General features: G+C 41.3%; 1 protein-coding gene across 1 annotated transcript; it reads right to left on the bottom strand.

Moving 5' to 3' along the window:
* usp53b (ubiquitin specific peptidase 53b) lies at window positions 1–27,695 on the bottom strand. Its single transcript, XM_083909770.1, has 17 exons — window positions 27,380–27,695; window positions 25,963–26,161; window positions 25,649–25,809; window positions 24,844–24,936; window positions 24,635–24,769; window positions 23,257–23,370; window positions 22,965–23,047; window positions 22,223–22,328; window positions 20,047–20,193; window positions 19,631–19,780; window positions 19,361–19,529; window positions 15,242–15,364; window positions 14,441–15,161; window positions 13,333–13,397; window positions 11,170–11,248; window positions 10,246–11,066; window positions 1–2,816 (listed from the first exon to the last, which is right to left on the bottom strand). Exons 2-17 carry the CDS (start codon window positions 26,054–26,056, stop codon window positions 2,740–2,742), a joined length of 3,138 nt encoding a protein of 1,045 aa, XP_083765896.1. The 5' UTR covers window positions 26,057–26,161; window positions 27,380–27,695; the 3' UTR covers window positions 1–2,739.

The raw sequence follows: 27,695 nt of genomic DNA, 5'->3' as shown, positions 1-27,695 counted from the left end.
TACAACTTTATTCAACAATAAATAAAAATAAATATTTATCTACAAAAATATAATGTGTAGACAGATTTGTACATGATTCTTTGACGCGGTCGACAATTCGGTGAAGTCGCTCGCCGACGACTCGAGGTTCCGAGTCCAGCGGTGAGTTCTAACCACGTGCAGAGACATGAGAGCAAGGACTGAGGCCGTAACAAAGAAGAAAAATCATCACGTAAACGTGGAAAGTCATTTTGCGTCTGACCCCGTTTTACCTTTAGCACAACATAAAGTCATGGATCGATGCAATGCTAAGTGTGATGCTGAGCGACATACAGTAGTTGTCCTTTTGTAAAATGGGCCTCTATAGTGGATTATAAAGCCTTTAACTGGGGGCTAGAGTTCATGGGTGCAAGATTTCCTATAATCAACTTTACTTGTCACACATTTGGTGCATTGTTATTCATTCATTCATTCAACACCGACTGACTGTCTTCCTTCCAGCTTATCAACTTCCAAAGAGCAGGAAAGAACTTCAATCTGGCACAAATCCACACCTCTTACACCCCAGCTGCACAAACAGTGCACACATAGGAGTGTCACCATTAGCATTGCATATTCAAACATTTCTCTTTTTTTTTGCACGACACCCTCCATCCATTTTCATTCATCTCCTTCATTCTTAATGGGGTTTTATTTTCACCCGCACAAACACACACACACAGGAAGAAAAAAAAAGTGTCAAGGCACTCTTGATACAACTGAAGACACAAACATTTCAGATTTTGAATTAAAACCTGTGTGAAAACAAGAGAATTTGGTTTGGAAAAGAATAAATACAGGAGATAAATGAAACCATTAGTCGCACGACGTACCACAAAACGCTCTGCTTTAACACATTTTCATTCCATTAGTTCTTGTATCTTAAAATAAACTATTAGGACACAGCTCAATCAACGTATACCTCCAGTGAGAGTGTATGCCTTTGTTTTTTATCGACTGAATCATGCCGACAGTATAAAAATAATACGGCAAATTAGTTTTGTGTGTGATTCGACATTCACACGATCCTCAAAAACTTTGCTATGTCAATATGTGCAATGTGTGACGACAGTTGAGAAATACCGTATTAAATCTGTTGTAGACGGAAAACATAAATAAACAAAAATAAAGTGAAACACAACACCTGCATCTGGTGAGCACGAAAGAAAAGTCACGGTAATAACTGTGTTCTCGTGAATGTGACAAAAACAAACCGAAGAACCTTAAAGTTACTTTTCATGAATGCATAGTATGTCTTGGACAGTCAGGTTACTATTTGCATTGTACGTTTCTATTTACACAGGATGCACAGACGATCAATTCAAGCATTAAAAAAAAGTTTTCCAAATCAAGTGAAGTTACAAAAATGACACTTCATGAACTTGTTTTCGATCACGATTAAGTAAAATCCAATAGGTTCGCTGGACTCGGTCCAGTGTTTTCATGCTCATGCTTATGCTGCACACGCAGCTATTAAGACTTATGTAAAGGCCACATGCAGGTTTCAGAACATTAACCCTATTAACAAGAATATGTGTGTGTGTTGTGTTGTATGGTCAATAATAATCCTAATAATATCAGACAGGCTTGTTAATTATATTATGACAAATCCCTGCAAATACATACTTGTGTTAATTTTTCAGGAAGTTAAACAGGAAGACTGGACAAATTTGACATCATTGTGAGTTGCAAAAAAAAAGAAAGAAAGAAAAACGAATAACCTGAGGGCGGTCCCAGCTACACAACGTCATGATGAGATCTCAAAGACATTTTCGCCGAAAAATGAACAGATCACCGGAAGCAATGAATCAACAAGAAATCCTTCTTGACGGCTACAGGTCAACTCTCAGTCACTCATTAACACACACACACACACACATGTTGTAAAAGAACTGATAAAAAGGTGAGAGTTTAAACTAATCACAAAGTAAATAAACGTCAATGTCGCAACATCAGTTCCCTGCTGACCCGAAGCCCTAAAATGAAGTCAGCGAGCTGCACCTCAGTCATGTTAATTCACTCTCCTTTGGCGTGAACGCAGGTTTTATTTCTCTGCTCGAGGGTTATTTAAAGTACCTTTCACGTCATCCTGCTGCAATTTCTCTTGTCATCACAGTACAATCAATTGAATTGTAGGTCAGAGTACGCCGGATGAGGCTCCCACGCATTTTTGTTTTAAATTACCATCCAGATAACGTTTCTAATATGCATCTGCATCATTACCTGGAAGGTAATTTTTAAAGGAAATATGTGGGAGCACTCAGCTGACATTGCTTCTGATTTCAATTCCTGTCCAGCATCTAAGACATTGTATGTGCATGCTGGTCTCCCACACCTGACTTTATATATATATATACACACACTGTATCAGTTTATCTTAAATTCTTCAGCACTTCTGCAGCACAAATAAAGAAATAAATGGGATAGACATTTCTTTTCTCCTTAAAGTGACCAAACCCTTTGTGCAAACGAGAAACAGTCCAGACTTTTGCAAGAAAACGGAAGACTGAAGTTTCAACATGTAAAAAACAACATGACACACACACACACACATTTTCAGCATTAAATTTGCGTGACAAGCTTGCATAAATAAATTCTACTCAGTCTGGGGATGTCAGGGTTTCAAAACATCTTTTTCCATTCCTTTTCCTAAACTCTTTGGCATCCAGGGAGCACACCGGCCACTGTCATCCTTTGTAAACAGAACTTACCAAGTTCCACTCATAAAAATCCACGGTCGTCCAGTCCTTTGGTGGTCACTGGGTTCCATTTTGCAGTGGGTTTATTGCTATTATGGCCTGTAAAAGAAAACAGAATACAAAATTGAAACAATTTCCCTGATGCACATGTATCTTATCATTTTGTATAATATAATTTTCTATGGTGTTGTTTTTTCTCATATTGTACCGCATCATGTTATATATGGGGATAATATGTTGACACAGGGAAGCTTAAAGTGATCCAAGAGAGCTGAAACAAATCAAGGGACTTTAACCCCATGTCGCAGGGTGTGAACGGTGTGACGGCCCAGGCCGGTCTAGGTGTTCTCCTTCTGTATTCTCCCTTCCCCCCCTGCAGTGGCTGATGGCGGGGCGGTACCCTGATGGGAAACACCTGTGACCTGTGTCTATATTAGAGGGTTGCAGTCTGCTCGGTCTCTCTCTGCCTGCCGCCAGCGAAGCTCCGTCCGAGCCACCGTTTCCTTTTTTCGTTTGGTTTCTGTTTGGTCATGGTTATGTTGCACATTCTATTAGTTGTAAATAAATTATATCTTTAATTATCGTTCCTCCGTCCTCCCTTGGTCGTTTTTGTTGTGGTCTTGTGAGCCAGACCATAACAAATGGGGGCTCGTCCTATTGGTGTAAGTTGTTGCGTAATGTTGCTTCTGCGGAGATTGATGACTGATGTTTGCGAAGCGCTTTGTTTGATGTTCGCGCGTTGATTGCTGTGACGTCATTCTGGGGGTTCCGTGAGGGATTCCCCGTCGGAACGCTCGTAGGTGAGGATTGTACGAGAGGAATTGTTTTGGGCTAAGTATGTGGCTGTGATAGACGTGAGTGTGTTTGTGTAGGAGGATACAGGGAGAAGTTGCGTGTTGGCCTCGGTTTTCGCAATCAGTGTGGTGTCTCCCCGGCAGGATAAGCGCGTTTCCCCTTTGGGTTTCGTGGTGCCACTGTAGTGTGGGGTGAAAGTGGTTAGAGCGATTGTCTCGGGAGCACGTCCATAGTGCGGACGGGTTGCCAGCTTGCTGGTCGCTTGGTCACACTAGTGGTAGAAAGTGCGTAAGTACCCGCCATCAGTATCCCCTGAAGACTAGGGTTGAGTTTAGGTAGAAATGGATAGGCAGTTAGGGGGGGTTCATCCGCTGGGATTGAGGCCATAATCGTGTCTTCTTTTTCGTTTCCTTGGTGAGTTTGTCTTTGCACGTCTGTTATCATGGCAGGAGTAGAGGATTTTGTGAGGGCACCTTCAGAGGAATTTGTGGAGCAGTGCACAAAGGAGCAATTGCTGAAACTCGCTGAGGTTTATAAGATATATGTCTCTGATAAAAGGTTGAAAGACAATGTGAAGGCAATTGTGTTGGCGAATTTGTATGATCAGGGTGTGTTGGCGTGTGCGTCGGGGCCACCTGCGGAGGGAAAGGCTGCCGGTAGAGTCAGTGCACAGGTTGCAGATTCAAATTTAACGTTTGAGCAGCAGAAGGAGTTGCTTACGTTAAGGTTCCGGTTAGAGACAGAGAAGGAACTGGAATTGGAGCAGCTGAGGCAAAAGGCTGATTTGGAGAAGGCTGTGACCCTGGAAAAAGTAAAGCAGCAGGTTGAGTTGACTAAATTGGACTTGGAAACTCAGAGGTTGAATCTCATGAGCGACGGTAAATTTGTTGGGGGTCGAAGTGGTGACTCCGGTGATATTTTGAGTAGTTTAAGGTTAGTCCCGAAGTTTAATGAAAGAGACGTGGACACGTTTTTTGTCTTGTTTGAGCGTGTAGCCAATACGAGAGCTTGGAGCGACGCGGACAGGGTCGTGTTGTTACAGTGTGTGTTGACAGGGCGCGCACAGGAAGCATTTTCCTCGCTGCCGGCGTCTGACAGCGGTGACTACTCAAAGGTTAAAGCTGCGGTTTTGCAAAGTTATGAGCTCGTTCCGGAGGCGTATAGACAGCGGTTTCGGAGCTGGAGAAAAGGGGACAAGTCTCATTTGGAGTTCGCACGTGTGTTGGGAACGCATTTTCACCGCTGGTGTGCAGCTGCCGGTGTAACAGATTTTGGTGGGCTGGGTGACCTGATTGTGCTTGAGCAGTTTAAAAACTCAGTGTCTGAGAGGTTGGCAATATACATCAGTGAAAAGAAAGTGAGTACGGCGGCGGAGGCGGCCGCGCTTGCTGATGATTACTTGTTGACACATAAGAGAGGCAGAGGAGATTTCCCTGTCTGTGCTGATGGTCCAGTGGGGGGGGTGTCCTCCTGGGACAGGCCTCGAGCTGGGTTTTCACCGGCTAGGAGGAATGATCGGGGTCATAACAGTTGGCTGCCAAGTCGGGGCCGCGAGAATGAGGATTTTTGTCATTTCTGTCACGAAAAAGGACACTGGAAAAATGAGTGCCCTGTGCGTAAAACGCGCACTAAGTTTGGTGGCGGATTTGTGAAGCCAGCTGCCATGGCTGCGCCCGTCTCTGGTGCTGTGAGGCAGTGTGGAGATGTTCCGTCGTCAATTCAGTTGAATCCTGATTTGAAATCATTTTTGCCGTTTGTTTCAAAAGGTTACGTGTCTCTGGTGGGCAGCCAGGACAAAGTCCCGGTGATAATGTTGCGGGATACGGCGGCATTTGATTCGTTCATTGTGGGGTCTGCTCTGCCGTTTTCCGAGGAGTCGGATACGGGTTCTTTTGTTCCCATAAGAGGCATGGGGATGTCAGTTTTTCGTGTGCCATTACACAAACTGGTCCTACAGTCTGATCTGTTCAGTGGAGTAGTGAACATGGGTGTGCGTCCTGCTCTGCCTGTAGAAGGGATCCAGGTCATTTTGGGGAACGATGTTGCAGGGGGCCGTGTCTGGCCGGATCAGCCGGCTCGTCCGCTGGTTGTCCCGGTACCGCTTGGTACTCGGGGGCCAGATGAAAACGAGAAGAGGTTCCCGGAGGTGTTTAAGGCATGCGCTGTGACCCGCGCAATGATGAGAGCTTGTCCGGACGCCGGTGGCGCGGATCAGGCTGACCAAAAACTCATTGTTGCTGAATCATTGTTGTCACGTGTGTCTAACTCTCCATTTTCTATATCTCGCAGTGAATTGGTGAAGGAACAGAAGGCCGACTCCACATTGGCAGAGCTGTTTGAGTCTGTGCGTCCTGTGGGTGAGGTAAAGGACCTGGCACAGGGTTATTTTGTGGAGAAAGGAGTGTTGCTGAGGAAGTGGGTGCCGCACGGAGAGGGTTTCATGGGGGAACCAGTGTATCAGGTTGTGGTACCGTCGAAATTCCGTGATGTGGTTCTCAGTGTTGCGCATGATGAGTCTGGTCATATGGGCGTAGCAAAAACTTATGACCGGATCTTGCGTCATTTTTTCTGGCCAAGGGTTAAGAAAAGTGTTTCAGCATACATAAAAACGTGTCACACCTGTCAAATGACAGGGAAACCAAACCAGGTAATTAAAGTGGCTCCGTTGTGTCCCATTCCTGCAGTATGTGAACCTTTTGAACATCTGATAATTGATTGTGTTGGTCCTCTTCCCCCTTCTAAGTCTGGTTCAGTGTATTTGTTGACGGTGATGTGCCAAAGTACCAGGTACCCTGCTGCGTATCCGTTGCGCACGCTGTCAGCCAAGGCGGTGGTGCGTGCACTCAGCCAGTTCATCTCTATATTTGGTATTCCAAGGATCATTCAAAGTGACCAGGGGTCAAACTTTTCCTCACACCTGTTTGCTCAAGTGTTGAAACAGCTACACGTCACGCACAACCAGTCCTCAGCATATCACGCACAGAGCCAGGGAGCACTGGAGCGGTTCCATCAAACATTAAAATCTTTGTTGCGGGCTTATTGTGTGCAGTTGAATGCTGATTGGGAGGAAGGTTTGCCGTGGTTGTTGCTTACAGCAAGGGAGGTTACACAAGAGAGTACGGGGTTCAGTCCAAATGAGTTGGTTTTTGGTCACACGGTGAGAGGTCCACTGGCTGCGCTGAAGAGTGGCTGGGGGGAGGCAGAACCTCCGCAGAATCTCATTGATTATGTAAATGGGTTCAAACATCGTCTTTATGCCGCTACTGAATTGGCAAAAGAAAAATTGGCCTCAGCCCAAAAGAAAATGAAGCGCATTTATGACCGGCGAGCTGAGTGTCGCAATTTTTCTGAAGGTGACCAGGTTGTGGCGCTGTTGCCTTTGGTGACGTCACCGTTTCAAGCAAAGTTTATGGGTCCGTATACAGTGGTCAAGCAGCTGTCGGAACAGAACTACTTGATTTCCACGCCTGATCGTCGAAAAAAGAATCAACTTTGTCATGTAAATTTGTTGAAGCCGTACCATGTTCGGGAGAGTCCGTCGCAGGGTGAGTCAGCTGATGTTGTGCCAGATGTTGGTGCACATCCAGTTTGTGTTGGTAACACACTGAATGTTTCTGGTGACAGATTTTGTGAGGATGGTTTACCTCAGCTTGACTCTGCGGTGATGTCTGGTCGGTTGGAAAATTCCCAGATGTTGGCAAACTTGGATCTCGTTGTGGGGCATCTGTCGGAGGCGCAGCGCACAGAGTTGGTTGGCCTCATTCAAAAATTTCCTTGTCTGTTTGGGGACACTCCGTCCTGCACCAGTGTGTTGGAGCACGATGTTGAGGTCGGTGAAGCCAAGCCGATAAAACAACGGTTTTATCGGGTAAGTGCAGAGAAGCGTGTGTTGATAGATGCAGAAATTGCTTACATGTTGTCAAATGGCATTGCGGAACCGTCGTCCTCCGCTTGGGCGTCACCGTGCGTACTTGTTCCAAAGCCGGATAATACGCAGCGGTTTTGCACAGATTATAGGAAAGTTAACAGTATAACCAAACCAGACTCCTATCCTTTGCCTCGGATGGACGATTGTGTAGATCAGGTGGGTTCTGCCAAGTTTATCAGCAAATTCGATCTCTTAAAAGGGTACTGGCAGGTCCCATTGTCCCAGAGAGCGCGGGAGATCTCTGCTTTTGTCACTCCGGCTGGGTTGTATTCTTACAAGGTCATGCCATTTGGTTTAAGAAACGCGCCTGCCACCTTCCAACGTTTGATGAATAAAGTCGTTGGTGATCTGGAAGGGTGTGCAGTGTATCTGGATGATGTTGTTGTTTTTTCTGATTCATGGTCTGTCCATATTGACCGTATCCAGAGGTTGTTTGTCCGTTTGTCCGAGGCGCAGCTTACTGTGAACTTGGCAAAGTGTGAATTTGCTCAGGCCACAGTGACTTACCTGGGTAAACAGGTTGGGCAGGGCCAGGTGCGCCCTCTGCTGGCGAAGGTTCAGGCTGTTGCTGGTTATCCTCCACCGCTGACAAAAAAGGAGTTGATGAGGTTTTTGGGTTTGGTTGGTTATTACAGATGTTTCTGTCGCAATTTTTCTACTGTTGTTGCGCCGTTGACTGACCTGTTGAAGGCAAAAGTTACGTTTACCTGGTCTCCTTTGTGTCAACAGGCGTTCGAGAATGTCAAGGCGATTTTGTGCGACTCTCCTGTTTTGGCTGCACCTCGGTTGGACAGTCCGTTTAAGTTGGAGGTTGATGCCAGTTTTGTCGGTGCTGGTGCAGTACTCTTACAGGAAGATGATGTTGCTGTTGACAAACCTGTGTGTTTTTTTTCCAGGAAGTTCAACAAACATCAACTGAACTACTCTGTGGTGGAGAAAGAGACCCTGGCTCTCATATGGGCCTTACAACAGTTTGAAGTGTATGTGGGCTCAGGTCCAGTGGTGATCTACACAGATCATAACCCTCTCACATTTTTGAACTCACTGCGGTGTGCAAATCAGAGGCTTATTCGTTGGTCGTTGTCTCTCCAGGCCTATACTTTAGAGATAAGGCATATTAAAGGGAAGGACAACTTGGTGGCCGACGCTTTGTCTCGTGCTCCTGTTTGATTTTTTGCTTCTCTGTTGTGTATTCTCTCTCTCTCTTAAATTGCTTCCAGGTACCAGTTGCTGGGAGGGATGGGGGTCACGCAGGTGATGTTGGGAGTAGATGGTGTTTTCCTCACATGTTGAAAACTGGGTATTGGGTAATGTATATTATTGTAGTTATTGGGTAATGTACTTTATATTATTGTTGTAATTGTCGTGGCTGGTTGGTCCACAGGGTTCCTGGTGGGACCCTGTTTTGATGGGGGGGGGTGTGACGGCCCAGGCCGGTCTAGGTGTTCTCCTTCTGTATTCTCCCTTCCCCCCCTGCAGTGGCTGATGGCGGGGCGGTACCCTGATGGGAAACACCTGTGACCTGTGTCTATATTAGAGGGTTGCAGTCTGCTCGGTCTCTCTCTGCCTGCCGCCAGCGAAGCTCCGTCCGAGCCACCGTTTCCTTTTTTCGTTTGGTTTCTGTTTGGTCATGGTTATGTTGCACATTCTATTAGTTGTAAATAAATTATATCTTTAATTATCGTTCCTCCGTCCTCCCTTGGTCGTTTTTGTTGTGGTCTTGTGAGCCAGACCATAACAACGGGTATGAAAGATGCACAGTACAGTAACAAAGTACATTACAACACTGATAATATTCAAATGATTTGGCCGCCTGGGATCAACAAAACTGACTAAATCTATAGATACATGTGTATTATTATACTGACCATCTCTAGTGTGTAACTTTTACATATAAACAAAATGTCTGTTAAATGAGTTCAGCTCCACACGACACCCGTTGCTCAGCGTATCAGTGTTAAGTTCTCCTGAGCTGCACACAGGAAGTGATTTGTTTGATGTCGGACGGAGGCAACGGCAACATTGAGCTAGTAATGTGAGACGCCTGAAAACACTTAACAAGCGCTCATGAAAAGTTTCAGAAGTGAATTCTAATACTCAAACTACTATGCTGCTGTATACACATAAATGCTCCCTCAGTCAGGTCTGATAGTATTGCTTGACAGAGCCTGTTTTCAGATGAAGGACGCAGCATACGTGTTGTCTTTTCCTGAGGCTGCTTTTACACAGGATGTGTGTGCAGTGCCATACAGTAAATATGGAGTGTATGCTACTGTATGTTTGACAAAGGGTTTGTCTTTGACGATCATAAATTATACTTTTAAATCATTTAAATACTTCTTTGTATTCAACTAAAATGCAGGACTCTTTAATATCAAGCTGAACTGCACATGAAGCATGTTACACATGTTTATGTTTATTTATTATGTAGAATGTTCCTAAACAATCAACCTGTAAAATATGTCTATGTTATTCTGTAATCTGTATATTAGCATACTACAGATTATCCATACGTCTATAATATAGCGTATTCACTGCCCCTTAGCTGTAGATAATAATCTGTGCAATATATTTATATTTATAGCGCTCACTTGTATAAATAGCATCCATATAAACCCAACAATTGCATATTACTCTATCTGTAAATTACTTAATTTTTTTTTTTTTTTTTTTTTTTTGCACTTCTGGTGAGATGCAAAACTGCATTTCGTTTCTTTCTCATCTGACATACAGTATTTCAAAGATTAAACGCCAGAATGCTTTTACTGTGAAACAGGAACAGGAAGTGCTGTGTCTGTGACTTACTTGTTTCAGGTCTGTTCTTTGGCACATCTTGTGAGTGTGTTTCAGTGGCAGGTGCGTGACTGGCGTCTCTGCGCTCAGTCGCAGCCACTGTCCGCGGCACCGTGGCAGAGAGGACAAGAGGCCTCTGGTTGTGATATTTGAGACGGTACGTTTCTGTCATACAGTTGTCCACGTTGAAGTACGTCGTCAGAGAAACCTCTTGAGCTGGCGCTGCCTGTTCCGCCCTGCATCCTGTGACCCGTTCCTCACTCTCACATGACGACGGAGTGCTCCTCTCTGGGTCAGAGCCCGACTTAGAGCTTGTGTCTGAGAATGTCCACGCGTCAGGCTTCCTGTGCGGACTGACGTACGACGTGGACGAAAGACGAGGGCTCGACGGAAAGGCTTCTTGAAGCATTCTCGGGCGAAACGCGGCGTGGCTTGTTTCGCCCTGGTGCGGGGGGGTCCGCTGGGCGGGTCGGAGGTGAGGCGAACCTGTCGCACTGAGCTGGCGCTGATTGTTGAGTTGTTGAAGAGGCTCCGTGGTCACGTTACAGGGAGGCTGGTACGGCAGCGTTATGTGAGGACACTGTGTATCGGAGGCGACGGCCTCGCTGTTGCTGGAGCAGTAAGTACTTTCTCTGTCCTCAGGTTCAGAGAGAACAAGATCATCGGAGCTGTTCCATTCCGAGCTGCTGGTTTTCATAATGTGCCTCAGGTTTGTAGTCTCTCTGCAGTGTGTGGGCTCCAGCTGATCGCTCTGCCTGTTCTCTGAACCAGCAGAGTCTCGCTCTGAAGACGCCGCTTTCCTGGAGGTGCTGGAAGTGTTCTTTGATTTATGCCTGCAACAAACATAAAAGCGACGATTCAAGTACTGGAATATGGCATGCATTTTTAACTGCATATGCTGGAGCCGTCGTACATAATGTAGATTATAAAGGATACCTTAAACTTGGACTGCACTTTAGTTGTGAATGAGAAACTTGGTCGTGGTTCTTTCCCTGAGGTCTGGATTGATGTTTACCTATAAAATATACAAATTTAAATAGAAATTGCTCAAAACATAGTGAAAGAAAACAGCGTGAATATGAGAACATGAACTATAACATGACAGCGGTCTTTCAACATAAGGTTGGCTCAGTATTACTTTAAAGGTCAAGTGTTTACTGGCAGAAATTGAATACACTACTCATCATTATGTTTGTATATGCATTGCTTTGAAATAAAAACAATTTGGAATAAGCCATTTTTCTATGTGTTATGTTTCCTGCCGCATTTTAGAAGAAGGGGTTAAGTGGAGAAGCCCTCCAATCCTTTAGATATCACAAATTCTTACATACAAGACTTTTAACGGTCCATCCATCTTCTACCGCTTCTATATTAATTGATGAATTGATTATTACTCGATTACTAAATTAAACTAGATGGAAATAATCTGCATTACATGTCAAAGAGGAGATTAAATAAAATCTTAAATACGAAGTCAGAATTCTCCTGTATCGCAAATCTATATATTTTATAAATGAGTGGATATGAGCTCAAATACAGTGTTAACTGAACACTAATCTTCTTTCTCTCACAAACACGGTTTCCATGACATCACAGGACCCTAAACATAAACTTAACCTAACCCTGACCTCATCCTAACCACACAACATGTCTACATCTTAAATTGGAATCATTTACTTTATGGGGACTTGCTTTTGACAGATTTCTGTCCCCGCAGCAGTTTCACTCTGAGCCACAGGGTGGCAGCAGCAGATTGTTGCTGCTCTCACTGGATTTTCTCAGCTGGATGAACCAGTCAGCGAGCTCGACCCCTACACCAGCACAGCGAGAGGCACTGTTGGTGCTGAATTCCTTGGCTTTAAAAATAGATGTGTTATTTTTTTTTCCCCTCTTTGCTGTTGCCCTGGAGAGTTCCATGCGAGGATGAAAGCTTACGCTGACGGTTGGAAACACTGACTGTATGTGCGCGCACAGCCTTGACTAAGTATCGAGTGTGGCAGGACTTTGAGTGTTGAATTAAACACAGAGATATTTGTGCCAATGCCAGCAGTCGAGTCCAGCTGTGCTCTGTGACGGAGCTTCTGTGGGATAAACGGCACTGACGGGGTGAAGTGGTTAAAGGGAGGGGTTTTTGTTGTCATAATGCTGCAGTCTGAGCTCAGAAATCAATGTTCCTCTCACACTATCAATAGTTTTTCTTTAAAATACAGACAAATATATAGAAAGAGGAAAACTAGAGAAAAAAATAAACACTAATGCAAATATAGTGCATACTCTTTGGCTTCCAACCAAGTATGAGACATTGGTTTTATTTTTTTTATAGATTATAGATTATATAGATTTATTGCATGCTCTTAGGTCTATTAGGTCTTATGTTTTCCATTTTATTTGTTTTGTTTATCTCTGATGTACAGCACTTTGTTTCAGTCATTGTTTTTAAAGTGCTTTATGAATAAAGTTGGATTGGATTAAAAACAACCTTTCTTAAACTTATGTAGGACACAAGGGCAAAGCTTAAATACTCAATATAATGTATGTAAACCAGTGCATGTGTGTCATCAACATCTACACTACCGTTCAAAAGTTTGGGGTCACCTATACTATTTTTTTTCCGGTGTTTTCCATTAAAAGTCACACTTTTATTCATCAAAAGAGTTACAAAAATGAATAGAAAATATAGTCAAGACATTGACAAGATTAGAAATAATGATTTTTATTCAAAATAATTTTGCCCTTTTGTCAAAGAACCGGCAAAACTGTTTTCAGTTGTGCTAACATCATTGCACAAGGGTTTTCTAATCATCCAATAGCCTTCTATCGCAATTAGCAAACACAATGTACCATTAGAACACTGGAAATGGGCCTCTATACACCTATGTACATATTCCATTAAAAACCAGACGTTTGCAGCTAGAATAGTCGTTTACCACATTAACAATGTATAGAGTGTATTTCTGATTCATTTAATGTTATATTCATTGGAAAAAAGTGTTTTTCTTTCAAAAATAAGGACATTTAAATTTAAAAGTGAGCCCAAACCTTTCAAAGTAGTGTAATAAATAAATAAATAAACGTTACTTATAGCACACTGGAACTCACCATTGTGTGAAGGTGATGATGACGTTACACTTGACTTTGAGTCGCCTCCCTTTTGATGTGGTTGGCTGGAAAGAAAATATTGCAATTATTGTGAGAAAAACGGGGGACTGAAACATCACACAATCAGCTTTTCAATTCAAAATAATTTTATGATGTAATGAAATAACTGGAAATATGTAGTTAAAGTTATTTTTCTTTATAAAATAAACTGTTGGGTTTTTTTGCCGGATAAATTATTTCAGTAACTATTTTATATTTAAAGAAAAGTGTAATTTTAAAAGTCATAAAATGTTAATTATGTCTCAGTAGATAAGGTTTGAGTTCTACATAAATGTACAATATAAGTAGATGGCTATATTTAATGATCATATTGAATTATGATCACTTCTCTATTGATTTTTTTTTTTTTTACATGTTCACTACTGTACAAGCTGTTTGAAAGATAATTCTGCTGAAACACACATTGTGTCCTTGTGTAGTTCAGTTTTCTTGTTTCCAGGCAAATTAAAAGTATTTTAAGAGTGGTGAGGAGATTATTATTTCAGAATAACAACATGATGAAACTCTGCAAGAACATAAACAAGAAAACTCGCTAGAACAGTTGTCCACACTATTATTTATGTAAATTAAAATATTTGTCTGTTTTTTATATTAATACATGAATTTTGCATCATAAATAGTATTATTAAGTATACGTGTGATATCATGATACAATATTGTGAACAATTGTTTCACAACACGTTTTGTTCTCTAGGCCGGCCCCCTCTTGGACGGAGGCGCATTGGCCCCCAGGTCATTTGAGTTTGAGACCCCTGCACAAGAGGAATAATAACAAAAAGAAAAAAAAAGTACTGCATCTGACAGTGTGGTCTTTATCAGTATAATTCCTTCACTTACATTAGAACAGGTTAATTGTTTCCATATGGTAGAGTCATTGACTAATTACTTATATAGAGTATTTACTGTAAGATCCATGAATGCTGAAAATTAAAATCAGTCTCAAATGCTCAAATAATCCAGTACTTTCTACTTTTCCTTTTTTCTATGTGAAACCTTGACTTGTCATTGTAGAGAGTTATCCATCAACAGTCACACGGTTGATTCTTACCTTTGCAGCGGAGCCTCTGCTGTCGATCTCTGCTCTTTCGCAGTAAAGCCATCGACCCCAGGCGAGTCTGGGTTTGTGGAGCCGCTGCTGAGTCTGTCGCTGCTCTCGTAGCCAGACTCCGTCCTCTGTATGGTCCACGTTTCACTTCGCAGCAGCGTCTTGGGTCCACCTTTAAGCCTGCTGCCCCCCCTCTGCGGGTTGGCCCTGCTCTCTGACTCCACAGAGCTGTGGCTCTCGGTCTCATGCCTCTGCTCGTCCTCGTAAATCGTCATCAGACACTTCTGCTTTCGGTCTTCTCGGGTACGAACAAATTCCCTCTCGCGGACTCGGCTCGGCTCGCCGTGGTCCCTTTCCTGGGCTGAAGTCTTGCTGCAGCGCGGGCTGTCCTGCTGCTGCTGACGCCGCTGCTCCAGTTCATTTAGGACCATGTCCACATTTAAGACCTCCCGAATGGGTCTCCAAGTGGACTTTGATTTACTTCGGTTTCCACCTTTTTCACACTGCTCCTGACAGCTATCGTGATCACAGCGACTCGGGGAGGTGGCGTGTTTCTGGCCATGTCCACCACCCTGTGGACTGAAGGACGGTCCACGTGGCTCCTGAGATCCTCTGCTTGAGTGGTTGATGGACTTCTCAGTGCGTTGATGGTTTTTTAACTTGTGGTCCACAGGCGGCCTCAGTCCATTCTCTGGAGGAGATGAAGACCTCGCATGTGGCACCTCTAAACAAAGTGGACACACCGTATTTGTAGAGATACTAACATGTCAGTGTTTTCACCTGACTAAAACCTCAGTGCTGTACCTTTGTGTTGCGACGGCTCCGTTCTCCGGTGCCCTCTGTCCTTTCTTGATGTGTCAGTCGTCCTCTGGAAATTCTCCATGAAAGGTTCCTCGAATTTGTTTGGACTCACGAGGGGATGTTTCACTTCGAAAGGAAAATTAAATGAATTAAATGTCAGAAGAGAAATTGGCACTTTGTGCTTTTTAACTTGCAAAACATTTTCTCAGTGAACTTTAACCCAAGTACACTACCGTTCAAAAGTTTGGGGTCACTTAGAAATTTCCTTATTTTTTAAGGAAAATTACTTTTTTTCAATGCATATAACATTAAATGAATCAGAAATACACTCTATACATTGTTAATGTGGTAAACGACTATTCTAGCTGCAAACGTCTGGTTTTTAATGGAATATGTATTGTACATAGGTGTTTTGAGGCCCATTTCCAGTGTTCTAATGGTACATTGTGTTTGCTAATCGCGTTAGAAGGCTATTGGATGATTAGAAAACCGTTGAAAACCCTTGTGCAATGATGTTAGCACAGCTGAAAACAGTTTTGCTGGTTCTTTGACGAAAGGGCAAAATTATTATTTGGAATAAAAATAATTATTTCTAATCTTTTCAATGTCTTGACTATATTTTCTTTTCATTTTGCAATTTTTTTGATGAATAAAAGTGTACGGTACAGTAAATAAAGAAAATTTGGCTCTGAAATCCCTTTACTTGTACAAAACATCATGGGAATTTATGATTTCTGACTGAGACTGTTGAATAGTGTACTCGAAACGAGCCAAACATGTCCAGCACTCTTTTAATCCAAATCATTTCTTTTAAGGGTTTCATTTTGGTTGCTTTTTATGACGTCATCTGCTTTACCAACTCTGCTATAACCAATCCCGCTCCGTTGTTATTGTTTCTCGTCATTTTTCTACCGCTTTATCCTCCTGATGTAGGTCAAGGGCAAAAGGCAGTGACAGGTCAGCAGTCCATCGCAGGGCCAAAAACACAGACACTAACAACCAGTCACTCTCACACTCACACACTCCAGTTAACCTAATCTTCATATTTTTGGACTGTGGGAGGAAGCCAAAGAACCCGAAGAGGACCCACGCACTGGGATTCTGGTGACCCCCTTGGTGTGAGGCAACAATGCTAACCACTACCCTGCCATGTGGCCAAAATTAGATTCTGTGTTTTTTTGTTTTTTTAAATAAATACAATAAGTGTGTGATATGAGTTTCTTGGTTCAAATAAAATGCTAGTAATACTAAAACCGTATCATTGAGAAACTTATTTTATATTTGCAAGTCACTGTTCCTGTTCCTTTAACAAACTGTAGTGCGGCTATAATAAACGTTTTATCAGTGTCACACCTCCACGGCATACGCAGCAACAGACAAAACTGGATATGTATTTTAAGCAAAGCGCAGATGCAAGAGCAATAAATAAATACTGCTCTCACATTGTGCCAACACTGTGGTGCAATTTATATTGCTTTTGTTGCTTTTGTTATAAGAAACAGAACGACAAACATCTGCCTCCAAAGCAACACATTTACCCTCCTCCATGAATGTTTCTAGACTGTTACATTAAAGTTATCATAACATAATATAGGCCTTTCGTTTGTTTCACATGGCATCAGAGCAAAATGCCTTTTGTACATTTTGTGTTTTCTACACTACAAGGCTGCCGCTCCTGTGGAAAATGTAGAATAAAAATTGTTGTACGTGGCTGTGGGATGTTTCAGTGAGTAAGCTGTAGTATCACGGATTACGAAGCCCGATGCTGACATTTAAGTATTCCCACTGACAAAGATGCTGGCGTGCACCTTACACAGCTGCTGTGCAATTATAACCCATATACACTGTGTATGACGTAATGCTGTATAAAATGTAGAGACTATGTACAACTGATGTGCTGCAACATATGAACTGAACTGTGGCGTATTTCCATATTTCACTAATTCAATTCGATTGTTAACATTTTGACTACTTTTTGCTCAGGTGTGTTTATATGGTTGGTGAAAACGGAAAAAAAATTATTAGATTGCCAAGGTTTTGCTGGGGAATAAAAAAAGATATAAGACACTGTAATGGAAAAAAACAGCCAAAATACTCTGTGTTCTAAGGGTTAATGTAATATTTGGTTCTGAACCACATTTGACCATAAATTTTTTTTATTTATTTATTTTTTTAATCCTTCTAAAAAGGCACCAGACACCAAAAAAAGTAGATCAATTAATGGAGTCAAATGTCTGACATGACAAGGGGAGGAGTGAAACTGTGGAGCAGGAGCAGGAGTGTGCTCAGGGATTAGCGAGGGAGGAGGCGTGGGTGGTAATCTGCGCGCAACAGAGGCATCATCCTCATGTCAAGTTCAAGTCAGCACACGGCGCAGGACAATTTTTTCTGCCCCACTTTTACTGCACGGTGTCAATCAAAGCATAACTGTGATTACTTTTTTTTAATGATTATTGTCATGGGTGCATGACACAGTATTACTTTTGTATTACTGGACAAATTGAAATTGATGAGTATTAAAGTCCCTATCATGTTTCAGTTATAATATGTTGCTTCCATTATTGCCTCATGTTAGCAACTAATATTTGTTATATGTACATATATATATATATATACAGATATACATATATGTACATATATATACACATATATGTTTATACATACATATATATACATACATATACACATATATGTATACATACCTACCTACGCGTCACCGGTGTTTAACGGCCTCAATGTTAACGCACAACGCGTTTCCATGACGACTGACCGGAAATAGACGCGCGTGACTCCGGATTGTTAAAATGAGTCTCTAAAGTAACGCTAAACTTTACAGGCAGTACACAGGTACACTGGTTATTTGTAGCGCTGCTCTTTTCATTTAATAAACGAAACCGCTCCAGTTTGACTGTAGGCGTGCTAACGGCGCTAAAAGGAGCTAATGCAGCTAACGGAGCTAACTGGTAAACGGTGCCTGGACTCCGGTGTCGCGGCACGTAAACATTACGTCATGCAAGGTTTTTCCAGTCAGTCGTCATGGAAACACATTGTTTCGTTAACGCGTGTTAACCTTTTGCACAGCACTTATATATATATATATATATACATATATACATACATATACACACACACACATATATATATATATATATATGTATTTGAATGCACACGTGTGCATTCAAATCCAATTGAAAATTACTTCTATATAGTGTGTAAGAAACATTTCAGTAATAAATGTGCATTAAATGTTTCTTACTGATCACAGTGAAATAATGTTAAAAAAGATTTGACCTACATTTAAAATAACATGTAAAAGCCTTGTTTTCATTGTAATAATTTAACATGCACAGTTAGAAGCCTACAGCTTTCAAACAGACTGTGTTTACTTTAATACTTAATACAATTCATACATTAATAAGACATTCTGTGTGTGTCAGCTAAGTGTTATTTAGGAACATCTAAAATTAAAAGGGACATTTCCTCACAAAATAAGTTAATGTGGTCATGGGATTATAGGTAAAGATATTTATTTAAATAGTTGTGCCAGTATTTATTCTTAATCCTGTCTTTTGCCTTAAAAAATTAACAGGCAGTTGTGATTCAAACAACCAAAGGCTTTAAACCTGAGAAAGGGTGGACTTGAGTTTAATGAGGTTAGTGTTTAATAAGCACTAATGACTGTTCAGGCATCGTGAAATGCAAAAATAATGAATTAACTACTAGAGGCAGCGGAACTTAAGTAGATCATTGCACTCTAACAACTTAATTTATAGTCTCATATAACTTTTGTTCAGGATAACAATATTAATCCCATCATTTATTTCAAAGGTTTTCAGATTAGTACAAGACAATTCATTTATCTGTTGCCTTTTTCAATATAGTACTAAATATTACATAACTCAAAAGATCTTTTTATTTTTTCAAATCAAGGAAGTGAAAAAATAAATCCTGGATTCCATTCTTAATCCCCCATCTGCACCAAAATGTAATAGCGTCGTCACAGACCAAGATCCCTGTCTTGCATCTAATAATCCCGATAAGTATACTTGTTTGAGGTCATAAAGATGTAAAAGTCTAGAAGCTACAGGTTTCGACGTGGCGATAACTGGAGGATTGTCTTACCTGACGCGTCACCGTTTACTTGGCCTTTGTACCGCGGACACATTGAGGTTTGCCTTGGCGCGTCTTCATTGGACACAGGACTTCCCTCAGGGTTAGTGTAAAATAAAAGAAGTGGCTGGAAATGTCCTCTGATGCATTTAGAGGCAACATCTTTCCATTTGGACCCGATCTGGGAAAAAAAAAGGAAGAGTGTGATCATGTAAAAGCATGTGACAGGTACAGCGATGTTTTTGACAAGGGATAAAGCAGATTAATGGCAGAGTTCCTAACCTCCTTTACAGTAGCATCATCGAAAAACATCCATTTTGAAGATTTGGTATGATAGGCAAAAGCTGAGTAGTGTTTACTGGAAAAGCAGATCATCCCCACCAGATGTAGCTCGCTGCGCTTGGCGTTTTCATCAGTGACACGATTGAAAAGCTGAAAGAGAACAAAGTGAAGTTTAATATCGGCTTGTTTCTCTGTGGCAGATGAGAAAACAAATAATGTGAAAAAAAATATTCTTTCTCATATTCTAACCCCATGTCCATTGGTCAAAAATCATTAGTTTTTTTAGATTGAATCTTTCAACACTGCAATTGTCAAATTGCTCCCCGTAGAACAACGTGTCCTTTAAAATGACGGCCATGAGTGCATTCCCGTTTGTCATCTGGTGCTTACATACATCCCCTGAGCTCAGCTCTTACCCCGCACAGGTTCAAACGTGGACCAAGTGAGCGGATGACATCGTCTGTGAGATCGGACTGCTCGGCGTCCCACACAAACCCGATGGTCACGATCTCCGGACAGTTCATGAGCACGCGGCGGATCTTGATACTCTGACCGCAATTACTCTGTAAAACAAGGGGGAAAAAACTGGCGCATCAGCAGATTTAAAGACTTAAATAACTGTATTTTTCGAATGAATTACAGTATATTAACTGTTTTATCATATACCATCCAAAAGTTTGGGGTCACCTATAAAATTTTTTGGTGTTTTCCATTAAAAGTCACACTTTTATTCATTAAAAGAGTTGCAAAATGAATAGAACATATAGTCAAGACATTGTCAAGATTGGTGTTAACACTAACATCATTGCACAAGGGATTTCAAGGGTTTTCTAATTATCCAATAACATTCCAACGCCATTAGCAAACACAATGTACCATTAGAACACTGGAAAATAGCCTCTATACACCTATGTACATATTACATTAAAAACCATGTTTGCAGCTAGAATAGTTGCTTACCACATTAACAATGTAAAGAGTGTATTTCTGATTCATTTAATGTTATATTCATTGAAAGAGTGCTTTTCCTTAAAAAATAAGGACATTTCTAAGTGACCCCAAACTTTTGAACCATAGAGTATGTGTTCCAGATGCAGAAGAGTTCAATCGCTGGATTTGGGCTCCATGTAGCTTAGCACATAGTCTGGGTAGAAGTAATAGGGGATCATTTGTAGTGCTATACAAAAAGAGATAAATTTGTCAAGCAGTATGTTGATCAAAAAAAAATTCAACCACACCCAGAAAATGTTATGGAGTGCTCGTGGGTGCTTTGAGCAAAATGTCTCCTTGGATACTGGAAGTGAGTCAACAAGACACAAACCAGACATTCTGGAAATAGAATAAAACTGTGTGTCCCAATAAAACATAACATAGTTTTCTGCTTTGTCTTGGCTGAGGTCGGCTTTCGCCCCTCGTTTCCAGCTTCCATGCGACCTCATGGGTGAAAAGACTAGACGAAAGGATATTAATGTTTTATTCTCAAATCTGAATACTGAACAGATGAGCAAACGTCTCGCTCTCCCTGTGCCATAATCAGGGCCGCTGCAAAGATGGAAAAGAGCCACTTTTTAATCGGCACGTCAGCATTATTCAGACACCAAGTGCAGTTGCAGTCGTTTCTGGGGGGAATAATGGGTTTATTGGAACAGAGATTCTGGTGCACAGTGAAGAGGAAGACAGTGGCAGCAAATACAGATGAGAGAAAAACATTGGCTAAGCCCTTACTGCTATTTATATCCTAACACTAGTCTGGCACCATCTCCTTCCGGCTGCTTCAAGTGCAGTGTCACAGCAGCACAAAGCACAGAGTGTGCTCTGAATCAAGAATCATCTTTTGGGTTCATTTTACAGTTTCTTGGCTTATTAATCAGCTGAGGATATAATATTATTACTTTAACAGCTGTCTGTGTCAAATCAGAGTTAAACGATTATTAGAGATTTGTTAATCTTACAGGTCCAGGAGAGTTTATTTACGAAATGTTCATTATGCTACGCCTAAATATACCCGTATACATGCATAACAGCTTTAAAATAAACATAATTTGGTTTTCATATCCTTAAAATAGGCCTTTTGGACATTTCTTTGCTTATTTTAACCATAAAAGGGCCAAATAATATCCTGTGAGTAAGCGCTTTTGCCCATTTTTCAAGAATAACTTTCAATATCTGGCAGTTATTTACAAGTTACTGCATGTGAATGTAGTGTATTAACAATTTAGCATTAAAAACAAAAGGTTTTATTACAAAAAAACACTGTAGTTGTACATGGACACCAGATTTTGCCTCTTAAATTTGACTATAAATAAAACATATTTATGATACTGATTTGCCGGCTCCCTGCAACAGCGTGAGTGAAATTACCATAATAACCACGCATTGGTTTTGGATGTGCAGCCTCTCAGCTTTCAGAAACAGTTGGCATTTTTCCGATAGCACAAACCATTGTGCAATTACAGTAACGCAAATTGTGTCATCTGCGATAATATGCTCTGTGTTGAAGGGTTAAATCTCGCCATGGCTAAAAAAAACCTCCTAAACACTGGACCTTCAATAAAACATTCCCATTACAATGAATAATAATGAATCACATACTGGGCAGCTTCGAAGGTCTCCTGTGTTGTTTGCCGCCTGCAGCAATTCTCCAAACATGTCTGACCTGAGCCGCTCATTCTTACCAATCACACGATCGACCTGTTGACTGCAAGAACAAGAAAAAAGCAGAATTTGGTCACAGACCACAGGGAAACCACAGATGCAACTAAGTGGCTGATATACGACGAGTATTAAGTGGAAAGCTGTTGACATAACATGGCATCAGTCACACTGCATGGTCCACAGAGAGTGTTGAACAAACATCTTTTGTATCAGGTCCAATTAAAAGGTTGTTCAAATAAATCAGTTGTAACTGAACTCCAAACTCTTCTGACTTGTTGTTTTGTTTCGAAAGAAATTTTTCCACATTGAGGACAGTAAATTTTAACCTAAACAAATCTAATTTTTGACTAAAACTGTGACTGCGACACGAGAAGAAATGGTAATTTTTTTCATAATTATTAAATCCTTTTCATTTGAGTAACATATTTTAAATGATTACTGTGTGATATATGTCCAGATCTGTGAGAAAAGAAAGGTTTTCTTACATCTGTAGAATATGATGTGTAAAGGTCAGGATAATATTTATTACAACATACAATATGGTCATTTTCGCCTCGGCCATAGTAAGATTTTGATACATTTATAGGTAGCAAACAACAATAACAAAGACAATCAAATAGCTGGAGTCAAGAGACTCATATGTTTGATTTTGACATTAAAATCTGAACTTGGTTCTCACCATAAAGCAGTAGTTGAGACATAGTGTACTAATTCTGTGAATGGGTGTGGATCTGAAGACGCACCACAACAGCGACACACAAACTGCAAAAAAAAAAAGGGAACATTACTTAACATTTTACATTTGATATTTACATGTTAGTAAATGTACAGCAGCTGTAGGAGTCATCATTTCATTTTTAATTGCACCATCAAAACTATATAATGTCTTCATTAATAACTTATTGCTTTAAAATCAAACTGCACTGTTTCAGTGAATAAAATACCCAAAGAGCTCTGAACGTGTGCGTTACCTGCTCATAAAGCATCATCGCAAACTTCTGATGGGTGATGCATGACTTGGATGAACAAGCATCAGTTGCGGTGTCTGACACTATGTGGAGATGAATTCGCTCCAGGATATTTTCCTAATAGGTGAGAAGGAAAAACAAAAACAGATCCAGGAGTATTGTATACAAGCAAAACAAAGACTGCACAGACAAAAAAATGGTGGTCAAAAGAACTAAACTTTCTTAATAATCTGCACTGCGGCTAGTGATGTAAAGTCAGAGTTTCAGATGCACTAGGGCACGGTTTCTCCCTCCTTGTCCTGGGGAGCCACTGTCCTCCATGTTTTAGATGGTTTCCCTGCTCAAACACACCTGATTCAAATGGTCAACTTGTCAGAAACCTCTGCTGAAGCCTGATAACGAGGTATTTATTTGAATCAAGTGTGTTGGAGCAGGGAAAATACCTAAAACATGCAGGACTAGTGGCTTAATCAATTTCTTGTGAATCCACCACTTAATCGTTATAATCTTAAAAGTTATATTTAAATATTTCTGTATGTATTGTAAACTATGTATCACACATACACACACACTCTACCCCCCAACCTGTGCAATGCTGCCTGTGCAATATTAAAATATGGTATATTACTTACACTCTATGACTGCTGCCTTTTATATTATATATATTATATCTGATATTGAACTACAGTTCTACTCTTAGTAGTACTATAATTTTTGCATAAATAACATTATTTTGAGTGCATCTATATTTTTAAATTCAACTATTTAAATTCTGCTGAAACGAAAGCGATGCCCCAATGTCGCCATACGATGCCTTTGTATAGCGACAATTAAGGAATTGTCTTTAATCTTATCAAAACAAACGCTTTTATTTTGAAATTCTGGGAAATATCGTCATTTCACTTCACAGTATGTGTCCGACTCTCCGCCTACAATAAATACAATGAGATGGATCTCATTCGTGTGGCAGAATTGTGCATTTCGTTCTCGTAAAGTATTTAGGTTTATGACAAAGAGTCGATAGATTGGTCGCTAGCCGCTTTTTTAATAAGAAAAAAAGTTTACAGGGGTCTGTAAAGTCGCTAAATATGCACACGGAAACGGCACAACAGACGTTATTTCCTTTTCTGTCCTCTGGCTCTGTGTTATATCTGTAATGTGTGCCGTTTCTATCTGGACGTGGCCTCAGTGAGCCCCAGGTCACTTGAGTTTGAGAACCCTGCCTCGACAGACACACATTCAAACACACAAATACAAAAATCCTAAGGCAAAAATGTACCTTTACACCAAGTGGATAAAGCTTAAAGAGGAGGAAGCACCATGACATTATTGAATGCACAGTCACTGTGGAAAGATATTATTATTTTCAGTGTCAACGTACGAAGCACTCGGCAGCATCATCCATCAGGCCGAGCTGGAAGCGCTGCTCGTCCTTAAAGGTTTCTGCCAGAGCGTTGCGCAAGCTGTCAGAGGGGAGCACGCGCTCTCGACTCTGCTGAAACTGGCTGAATATACTCTGTAAAAATACAAAGATGAGTTACGTTAAGTGTACAAACCAACACTGATTGCAAAAAAACTGAAACTACAAACCTTTAAAGCGCAGAAAATGCAAGCATCGCCCAGACAGAAGTGACCTGAGAGCTGCCTCAAACTTCTCCTGAAGATGTCCAGCTGCCAGAGAACCTGCCAAAGAACCAGTAAATGCCTTTGTGAATAAAAACAAACAAACTGAAAAATGAAGACGATTGTTCCAACTTTTCAAGCTAACCAAATCATGCGAGAACGTTTCAAATCACTGGGTGTTAAGAACTGGGTTAAAATTGGAACTACTTCCTCGTGGATGAGTTGCAAAGTATCAAGCATGTCAATAAAAAGTACTGCTATCAATATTTATGTTACATTTATTCTAATTTCATTTAGAATCAGGAAGTGCTAGTGCAGGGTTTGTTGTTTTAGTTCAGAGAGATGTTCCACAAATGAGCATTTAAACATCCTCAGCACCAAATTATAAAAGTATCATAAGAGTATCAACAACATAAATCATGATTAAAACATAAAAGTGAACCAGTCAAACAGGATATTTAGCATATGATAGCAAATAGAGAATATCACACAGTCTAATTCACACTGATACATGTATTGCAACATTATGTAGCTGGACAAATTAGACAGTATCAAATCATTTGCATTGCCTAATCGGGGTAAACACAGCACAGACTGTGTGTAGCATAGCACCGCCTGAACTTTTCACTGTTTGCTCGTGTGTGGTTGTTTTAAAGCTTGCTGAGCTGGTTTCTCTCTGGGGCACTTTATTCTGTGCTAAAAAACTAAGATAGTATGTCATTGTTGGTTCAGAAAAAAAAAGGAAATTGTTGTACGGTACAGTGGTTCTCACCTGGACAGCACTATTTAGGAAGCAGCTATTCTGCCCAGGCTCATTCAGCAGGCCTTTGGTGAGTGCGAGAGACAACATGCTCCCAGGCTGGTAGGACTTCTTCAGGCCTCCTCCTGGTTTTTTAAACATCTTCACCCATGCCATTGAGTTAGAGCCTGCAACTGGTGGCAAAAAAGTGCCTCAGGCATTATTTCTGTTTGTGCCGTTTAAAGACATCCTCATCCCTTATGTAACCCCTTATGTAAATGATGTTACAATAAATGTGGTTTGAATTTGATAAATATTGCATAGCGCTACGGTCTGAGGAGATGTACCTTCTCCAGAGTTGGAGGGAGACTTGTTGCAGCCGGACATGCTGAGAGGTGGGAGCTGGTGTGTTTGTCTGGCCATGGGCTCCATCCATTTCATCCCCACACACCTCCAGGGTGGTTAGTTGAAAGCATTGTCAGGATCAGCCACAGGGCAGCTTCAGCCATGTGCAGCTGGACATTGAATGGCAACTGAGCAGAGAGTCTGTGGACGGAGGAGGAATGTTAGAGGTAACCCACAGCTGCACTCACACACAAACACACACACACACACACACACACACACACACACACACACACTACAGCACAGCCAGAGCACAAAGAGCAGAATAATGGTTTCAAAGTGCAGAAGCTATTGCCTGCATGGGAGGGGGGAAAAGGCACAAACACCATTTAAACGTGATGATTTAAACACTCCTGAAAAAGCCACTTAAACGAGATAAAAATTTAATTACATTGTGTGAACTTTATTCTCAAACCATAAAATATAAAAGCTGTGTCTGCTACACAGAAATAAAGCCAGTCTGATGAAATAATGTGACAATGTGAATTTCACAATAAACACAAAACACACACACACTGCTCTACCACCTTCCCTTTTTCTAAAAACAACAAGGCAAGAGGCAATAAAACAACAAATACATGTGTCATTATTATGTGGATTAAAAGCTTGAATGAAAACAGAATTTGCAGTCTTAGAGATTATAATTCCGTGACATTATAATAAATAGTTTGAGGGCTTGTAATCTACATAAACAATTCCATTCCAACATGAGAGTCATTTTTCTTTCTAGACTTGTCTGCCCTATATTTGTATTTGGCATGTTTTACTTTGTGTCATGACTTTGTGGACACCCACCACCAAAGTGAATATAGAATCGAAACAGAAATGAAACCACATTTGCCTTGACCTGATGTTTGTTTACATTTGTGATACAGTGACTAGTGTTTTTAATTATATTATAAATAAAATTTGCATATATCTAAACATATATATAATGTGGGTGTTTGCAGCCTGTCAGTGGCTTTTTTTGTAAATGTACCTTTAACTCAGATTATGCGCATTCGATGCAAGTGCCATGTGTTTCTGCAGCAAACCTCAGACACCATGTGATTCCTATAGACCTATACGCTGTGACAACAACAGCCATCGTTACCGTCGGCCGAGTTCGTGGAGCGGACATCAATCTTTAACTGAACCAGGGGGGTTTTATAACTACAACCCTGTGTTTTCATGCCTGTAAACGCACACACGCGCCGTGGAGCGCGCTCCCACAGCGGCAGACAGACACGCTGTCACTGCTGCTGCTCCACCGCTCAACTGTTTGTACATGGGAACACAGCTACTGTAGCAAAAAAAAATATGCCGCAACTTGCACCCAGGCTTTAGGAAAACAAGTGCTCCGTCCGTCTGCGCACTTACCGTCAAGGGAAGGGGACAGAGTGAAGTGAAGGCGCAGGGCGGTCCAGCCGTCAGCGCGCAAATCCCACCGCACTTCTCCCCGAAAGCTGCAAATTAAACTGACCAGAAATGACTGCAGATACGTCCAGGCGCGTGTAGCGCACTATCTGCCATAGTGCAGCATTCCCAGTCCCGTTGACACGCACACGGGCGCAGCACAGAGTCTGTGGATGATACCACGCAGCAAGATCCCGGTCAGGACGATGCTGTTTCAGTGAAAATCCCTGTGTTTCTGTCTTTTCTTCTTGGGACAAGCTGCTGCTGATACTGCTGCTGC

This window comes from Microchirus variegatus (assembly GCF_963457635.1).
Source record: "Microchirus variegatus genome assembly, chromosome: 23".
Classification (NCBI taxonomy): domain Eukaryota; kingdom Metazoa; phylum Chordata; class Actinopteri; order Pleuronectiformes; family Soleidae; genus Microchirus; species Microchirus variegatus.
This window is presented reverse-complemented; position numbering and strand designations above follow the sequence as displayed.